Source organism: Rhincodon typus, chromosome 10 (genome assembly GCF_021869965.1).
Source record: "Rhincodon typus isolate 14 chromosome 10, sRhiTyp1.1, whole genome shotgun sequence".
Taxonomy (NCBI): domain Eukaryota; kingdom Metazoa; phylum Chordata; class Chondrichthyes; order Orectolobiformes; family Rhincodontidae; genus Rhincodon; species Rhincodon typus.
The window spans coordinates 76,388,118-76,396,161 of record NC_063341.1 but is presented as its reverse complement, the minus strand read 5'-3'; the positions used below and the strand labels follow the sequence as shown (position 1 = coordinate 76,396,161).

General features: G+C 43.5%; 1 protein-coding gene across 1 annotated transcript in view; it reads right to left on the bottom strand.

The window, feature by feature from the left end:
- The window catches only part of samd13 (sterile alpha motif domain containing 13), a 151,987-nt gene that overhangs the window by 71,951 nt on the left and 71,992 nt on the right, over window positions 1–8,044 (bottom strand). Inside the window, 1 exon segment of the mRNA XM_048602154.1 lies at window positions 6,003–6,141. Coding sequence (XP_048458111.1) covers window positions 6,003–6,141 — 139 coding nt within the window.

Genomic DNA, 8,044 nt, shown 5'->3' with positions numbered 1-8,044 from the left:
AGTGTTCAGGGATGTCCAGATTAGGTGGGTTATGAAGGACTGGGTGGGATGCTCTGAGGGTCCGTGTGGACTTGTTGGGCCGAAGGGCCTGTTTCCACACTGTAGGGATTCTATGATCGCTGTCTGATCGGAACCTGAAGTCAACAGAAGTAAATGTTACCGAGATGGAACAAAGGTTGAGTGTCGCTCAGACTCGTATGAAGCAAGGCTCATATCTGGCCTGTAAAACTGCCACCTAACTTTGACAAATAATGCCTTCATAACTCAATTTCCTAAATTCCCATCTCCACACTGTCTTCCCATTACCTGAAAGGTCAATATCTCAAATGAACAACTGAGGATACAGACACAGACAAATTGGGTTTAAAAAGGCAATCAAAGTGAATATGAGGAGACATGGAGCATCTCTGCTCAAGAAGATCTGAACAATTCCAAGGAACGGTCAGAACAGCAAGTGGAGCTCTGAATTTTAACAAAATAAAAACACACCATGCTGCAAGGAGACAAGCAGTACCCAAAGAAACAAACATGCATATTAAAATTTCTTGTACAAGGCCCGTCTTCAAACCTGAGTTCTCCTGTACAACATTCCTCCCTCAGCTAACATTTTCAAAAGCAGATCAGCTGATCAAACATTTCATGTGCTTTTATGCCACCACATTCATTCCTAACAGGTTCCCTCACACAACAGGCACTTTCAAAGTTCTTCGGTAACACAAAGAACATATTTCAGAGACTGGATCTGAAAACTGAACTACAAAGTCACGTGAAATGAACTGTAGTGGCCAAAGGCTGACTTCTGTGATGCTGGCGAAGTCTAGAAGGTACCACCAATAACATTGACAGGATTGGAAAGGAAGCTTTGCTGTAAGACTGTGAACAAATAGCAGCTAAGTTAAAATGCAGAATGGACTGGCAAAGGCGTTTAGCAGAAAGACAGTTGAGGAACAAAGGTAGATATTTCAGAAAATGGTTCATCGCTCACAACAAAGAAATAGGAAGAAAGATTCTGGGAAGGAGATCATGGTTGAGCAGGGAAGTTAAGGGTGGCATCAAATTGAAAGAAAATTAAAAACCTACATTGTGACAAAGATTAATGCTAAGCCAGAGATTTGGGAAAGTTTTAAGTACCAACACAAAAATGACAACAAAAGAAAATAAACTTTGAGGGTAAACTAACAAGTAATATCAAAATGGACAGCAAGAGCTTCTTTAAATGTATAAAATGACAGACAGGACAAAGTGAACATAGGCCCCTTAGAGGACAAGACAGGGGAATTCATAATGGGGAACTAGGAAATGGCAGAGAAATTAAATAAATACTTTGCATCAGTCTTCACAGCAGAAGACACTAATAGCTTTACAAAATTTTTTTTTTAAATCAAAGGAAGAGAAAATAGATATAATAACTAGGTCTACAGAAAAGATATTAGGAAGACTAAGGCGGGGTTAAAGGTCAGTACATCCCCTACACCTGATGGGATGTGTCCTAGAATATTGAAGGAAGTAGCTACAGAGATAGTGAGGAATCATCCAAAAATCTTTGGATCCTGGAAAAGTTCCAGAGGATTGGAAATCTGCCAATGTATTTAAAATGGGAAGGAGATTAAAAAATAGTGACAAAATTCCAGTTAGCTTGAAATCTGTCATTGGGAAAATGTTGGAATCAATTATAAAGGATGTAGAAGCAAGGCATTTAGAAATACATTACATAATCAAGCAGGGTCAGCATGGTGTTGTGTCTGAAAACATATTAAAATTCTTTGAGGAGTTAACAAACAGGATAAAAAGATAAACAGTGGACATAATATATTTAGATTTCCACAATACGTTTGATTAGTTTATAGTTTTTTGATAGGTGGAATAGTCTTCGTCTAGCCACACTGTTGAACTGTAAATATGGAAATAGTTCTCCAGATTACTGCAATGAAATCAACCCATTAAGGGATATCAGGGATGTATCAAAATAGTTTCCTTACATATAATCCGTAAATGAAAATGTGAATTAGTAATCTAGGTGAATATTGTTAGGTGACATGGTGTGTGAAATTTCTGTTTGACATGCCTCCATCTCCTTAATTGATATCCACTAACATAATCGCATTGTCAGAAGTTTGACGTTTTCAGGAATTTCAGTAAATTTGTTAGTCAGGAGATACAATTATAGAATGGTGCAACACGGACAAAGGCCATTCACCTGAGTGAGCTCTCCAACACTTATCCACTTTGACATGTTTCCCCTATAAATATTTTAAATGTTCCATTTTTACACATTCGTCCACTTTCTTTTATAAGGATTGTGGATTCTGTTTCTACACAGTTTTTTTTGTTAGTTATAGAATCCCTACGGTGTAGAAGAAGGCCATTCAGCCCATAGAGTCCACACTGACCCTCTAAAGAGCATCCCACCCAGATCCACCCCCTACCCTATCCCTGCATTACCCATGGCTAATCCACCTAGCCTGCACATCCCTGGACATTATAGGCAATTGAGCACGGCCAATGCACCTATACTGCACATCTTTTTGACTATGGGAGCAAACCGGAGCACCTGGAAGAAACCCACGCAGACACGGGGAGAATGTGCAAACTCCACACAGTCACCTAAGGGTGGAATCGGACCCGGGTCCCTGGTGCTGTGAGGCAGCAGTGCTAACCACTTTAAAAAAGACATGAGAGGCAATTTTTTTTTTTTTTTTACACAGAGGAAGTGCCAGAGGAAATGATGAATGCAGGTACAGTTATATAACGTTTAAAAGACATTTGGATAGGTACTTGAATAGGAAAGGTTTGGAGGGAAGTGGGTCAAATGCAGGCAGGTGGGATTAATTTAGTTTGGGAAACTTGGTCAGTGTGAACTAGTAGAACCGAAGGTGTGTTTCCATTCCGTGTGGCTCTACATAATAAAAAACAGAGTCAAGGTGTTGTAGGCAGGATATTAATATGGATAGAGGACTGGTCAGCACTGCTGTCTCACATCACCAGGGACTTAAGATCGATTCCACCCTCAGGCAATTGTCTGTGTGGAGTTTGCATGTTCTCCCTATGTCTGCGTGGGTCTCCTCTGGGTGCTCTGGTTTCCTCCCACAGTCCAAAGATGTGCAGGTTAGGTGGATTGGCCATGCTAAATGGCCCACAGTGTGCAGCGACATGCAGGCTTGGTGGATTAGCCGTGGGAAATATGGGGTTACAGGGATAGAGTAGGGAGCTGGGTCTGGGTGGAATGCTCTCTGGTGTGGACTGAATGGCCTGCTTCCACACTGTAGGGAGTCTGTAGCTAAATAATAGAAAGCAGAGAGTTACAATAAGGGGGCATTTTCAGGATGGAACCCTGTAACTAGTGCTGGGGTCACAGGGATCAATGCTGGGGCCACAATTATTTCCAATATATATTGATAAGGAAAGTGAGTATGCCATAGTCAAGTTTGAAAATGAAACAAAGCTGGGTGGGAAAGCAAGTGCTGAGGAAGACAGAATCTACGGAGGGATTATAGACAACTTAAGTGAATGGGCAAAAACTTAGCAGATGGAATATAATGTGGGAAAAAGTGCGGTTACGCATTTTGATAGGAAGAAGAGAGGAGATCAATATTATTCAAATGGAGGAAGACAGCAGAAAGCTGTAGCACACAGGGATTTGGCAGCTCTTATGGATATATCAGCAGGAAATAAGGAAGGCAAACGCTGGATGCTAGTTCCTAGGGACTGGGCTATAAAATAGAAAGTCTCACTAAAACTGTACGAGGCACTAGTCAAATCACTGCTGGAATACTGTGACAAATGTTGGTCCCCTTATTTAAGGGGAGATTTACTGACATTGGAGGCAGTCTAGAGAAGGTTCACGAGACTGATACCAGGTAGAGGTTGAATAGATTGGGTCTGTACCCACTGGAGTTTAGAAGATTGAGACACATCTTTACTGAAATGTACAAGATTCTTAGGGAATGTGACAAGGTGGATGTGGAAGGGCTTTTTCCCCTTGTGGGAGAGTCTGGGACCAGAGGAAGTGATCTCAGAATAAAGAGTCACACATTTAAGACAGAGATGGGGAGGAATTTCTTCTCTCAGAGAGTAGTAAATCTGTGGAATTCTTTACCGCATAGGGCTGTCGATGCTGAGTCATTAAATATTGAAGTTTGAGACATTTTTAATCAGTAAGGGAATCAAGAGGTGTGGGGAAAGGCAGGAAAGGGGAGTTAAGGATTATTGGATCAGCCATGATCTCAGTGAATGGGAGAGCAGACTCGATGGGTCGAATGGCCTACTTCTGCTCCTATATCTAATGGGCTTACTGAAGCACAAAGTCACAGAAGGTATGCTGAAACTTTAAAAAGCTCTAGTCAGGTTCCAACTAGAATACTGAGTCTCTTACTGGCCAGCACACTTTAGGAAGGATAAGAGGGTCATTGAGAGGGTGCGGAGGTGCTTGACCAGAATGGGTCCAGGAGTGAGGGGAGTATTAGCTACAAGGTGAGGCTGGAGAAGCTGGGGATTTGCTGACTTCGAGTTAAGGCAATTGAGGGGTTATTTGATCGATGGAGTAAAAGACTGTGATGGGTTTAGATAAGGCAGATGAGCACACACTGATCCCACTTGCACGGGCAAAGAGGGTCACAGGCTTAAAGTTTCAGACACATGGGCGGGGGAAGGCCGCGGGGGGATTTTGAGGAACAAATTCCAGAACTCACTGCCCAGGGGGGCGCAAGTAGAGATGAAAAGTGACTTCAAAGCAAAACTGGCCAGAGACTTGAGGGGAATACATCAAAAGGGGAGTGAGACTGACAGACGTGCTCTGTGGGGGGTCAAGGTTAACAAAAGAACAAAAGAAACAGGAGCAGGAGTAGGCCATTTGGCCCATCGAGCTTGCTTCACCATTCAATAAGACCACGACTGATCTTTTCGTGAACTCAGCTCCACTTACCCACGCCCCCTCATGACAACCCTTAATCCCCTTACTGTTCAAAAACCTATCTTTGCCTTAAAAACATTCAACAAGGTAGCATCACTGGGCAGGGAATTTCACAGATTCACAACCCTTTGGGTGAAGAAGTTTGTCCTCAAATCAGTCTTAAATCTGTTCCCCTTTATTTTGATGCTATCCCCCCCAGCTCAATGGGCTGAATGGTCTCACTGTGCCCAAAATGTCTTGATGGTTTGGCGAGGGAAGAGGTTGAAGGCAGGACAGTCATTTGCAAGGGCACAAATGTCAAGGGTTAGGGTTTTTTTTGAGAAGGACGTGGGGAAGCAAATTTAAAAGGAGAAAGGGTGAACACCCAGAGAGAGAGAGAACTGTTTATCATGGTGGCTGACATAGGGACCAGGAGGGAAACCAGGTGACCAGGAGGTTAGGGCAAATGGGGTGGGAGTTTACAGACTACGTGAGCGTAGAGAGAGCACACGGTGAAATCTAGGGAAAGCTGCAAGTTGAACGGGAGGGAGGTGGAAGGGCAGAAATGTACAACTAATCATGGAAATGTAATATTGCCCAGGAGCAGTGAACAATCAGATAATCTGTTTTTTATGGGGTTACTCAGAGCAGGAATGTTGGCCAGAACACTGGATTAACTCACTGTCTTTTCTTGATTTCCCAGTTCAGTGCAATGGGATATTGTACACCAAACACAGGCAAGTGGGATGAGTTTAGTTCGGGGAAACTTGGACAGTATGGATGAGATGGGCCGAAGGGTCTGCCTCTGTGATGCATAACTCTATGACTTTACTCAAACGAGGACCAGGGGCCTTTATTTCAATATCACAGCTGAGAGAAAGGGCATTCTCAGCAATGTTGCACACCCTCAGCTCAGCACTGAATTACCAGCAGAACGCTGCAATCTGCTCAAGTCCTCCATGGGGAAGTGGGATTTGAACACACAGAGATCAGCAAATTGTGATTCCATTCAGCTGCCCCCCCCCCATTCAAAGATTTCCACACAGACACACACACAGACACACACACAGACACACACACAGACACACACAGACCACAAAATAAAAATTCAAACCTGCAGTACTGTTCCATTCTTCAATTTCCTTCAGTTCTGCTTCCATACACTCGCTGTCAGGAGAGGCTGCAGCTGCCGGAGGGTTAATTAGCAAAGTATTCGCTTCAATTGTTTTCTCTTTCCGAGTCCTTGCGCATCCCTGAAATCAAAACACGAGATTCACAAGGGCCAGGAATCACTAACTCTCTGCCGCCTATTCCTCTCAAATTCGCAGCAACATGCACTCACATTTCCAAACTGTCACTCACAATGCAACATTTGTGCACGCGGGCTGTGTAAAAAGAACAAAGACATTGCAACTGAATCATGCATTTCACAAAACCAGAGATAAAGCATGTTGAAGCCAGTTACTGACTGACTTCACACAGAGGGTGGTGCGTATATGGAACGAGCTGCCAGAGGAAGTGGTAAATGCAGGTACAGTTACAACTGTAAAAGACATTTGGACAAGTACATGAATAGGAACGGTTTAGAGTGATGTGGTCCAAACGCAGGCAGATGGGACCAGTTCAGTTTAGGAAACCTGGTCAGCATGGACGATTTGGGCTGAAGGGTCTGTTTCCATGCTGTATGACTCTATGGCTAAAGTGCAGGAAGTGTATGCAAGGATGGTTGAGGGATCAGTATTAGCCAGGGCACTGAGGATATCTCCTTGGTCTCAAAATGAAACAGAACATCTGCAATCTTGTGTGTCCACCTGAAAAGGGAAGTTTTAACAGTTCATCTGACACTGCAGCACTCCACAGTCCTGCACTGGTACATCAGCCTGGATGCTGAGCTCAGGTCCCTAGACTGGGATTTGAATCCACAATCAGTGAACAGAAAGCAGGAGTCCTGCTCGGAGACACTGCCGACACAGACTAATGAGATTCTGTTTCTAATTTCGAACCTTACATACTTTAGATTGATAGGGCACTTTGGTGTCATCGTGACTCTTGTGATTTGTAAAACTGCTGAGTCTGGCTCATTAACACAGTACCATGGGGAAACATAGCTTCTCCATTAAAAAGAAAGAAGAGTTATATTAGTAAGATTGATAGCTTCGTTAGAAAGGTGTAGAAAACAGGAGCAGGAGTAGGCCATTCAGCCCTTTGAGCCTGTCCCATATCCAACATGATCACGGTTGATCATCCAACTCAGTCCCCTGTTCCCACTTTCTCTCCAGCTCCTTTGATCCTTTAGCCCTAAGAACCATATCCAACACCTTCTTGAAAACATTCAATATTTTGGCCACAAAGACTTTCTGCAGCAAAGAATTCCACAAGCTCTCCATTCTCTTGGTGAAAACATTTTCCTCATATCAGTCATAAATGGTCCACCTCATATCCTTAGACTGTAACTACTGGTTCTGGGCTCCCCAGTCATTGGGAACATCCTGGTTTATCCTGTCTAGCTCTGTTAGAATTTTAAAGGCTTCTATGAGATCCCCGCATTCTTTCAAACTCTGGTGAATATAATCCTAACCAATCCAGTCATTGGTCAGGAATCAGTCTGCTAAACCTCTCTCCATCACCAGAACATCTTCCCTCAGACAAGGGGACCAAAACTGCACGCAACACTTCAGAACACCCTGATATGGAGGTGCTGGTGTTGGACTGGGGTGGGCAAAGTCAGAAATCACACAAGACCAGGTTATAGTCCAACAGGTTTATTTGAAAACACAAGTGTCTGGAGCGCTGCTCCTTCGTCGGCAGCAGTGAGAGAGGGCACACAGACACAGAGTTTATAGGCAGAGACTGAAGTTTGGAAAGTTGTGCAGACACCGATAAAATCTTTAATTATCTCAGGTCAGTACTTGAAACAGATTCTGGAATTTGCATCTTAATCAATCAAAATTTGCGACTCCTTTCTAACAGAGTTCTCTACCCAGCCATTTTATGCTTGTTCACTTCACTCACACCAGTTGTATGATCCTTTCGTCTCTGCCTATAAACTGTGTGCGTGTGCCGTCTCTCACTGCACCTGACGAAGGAGCAGTGCACAGAAAGCCTGTGATTTCAAATAGACCAGAACCCCCTCGGTTACCCCCTGAACCTGAGGCA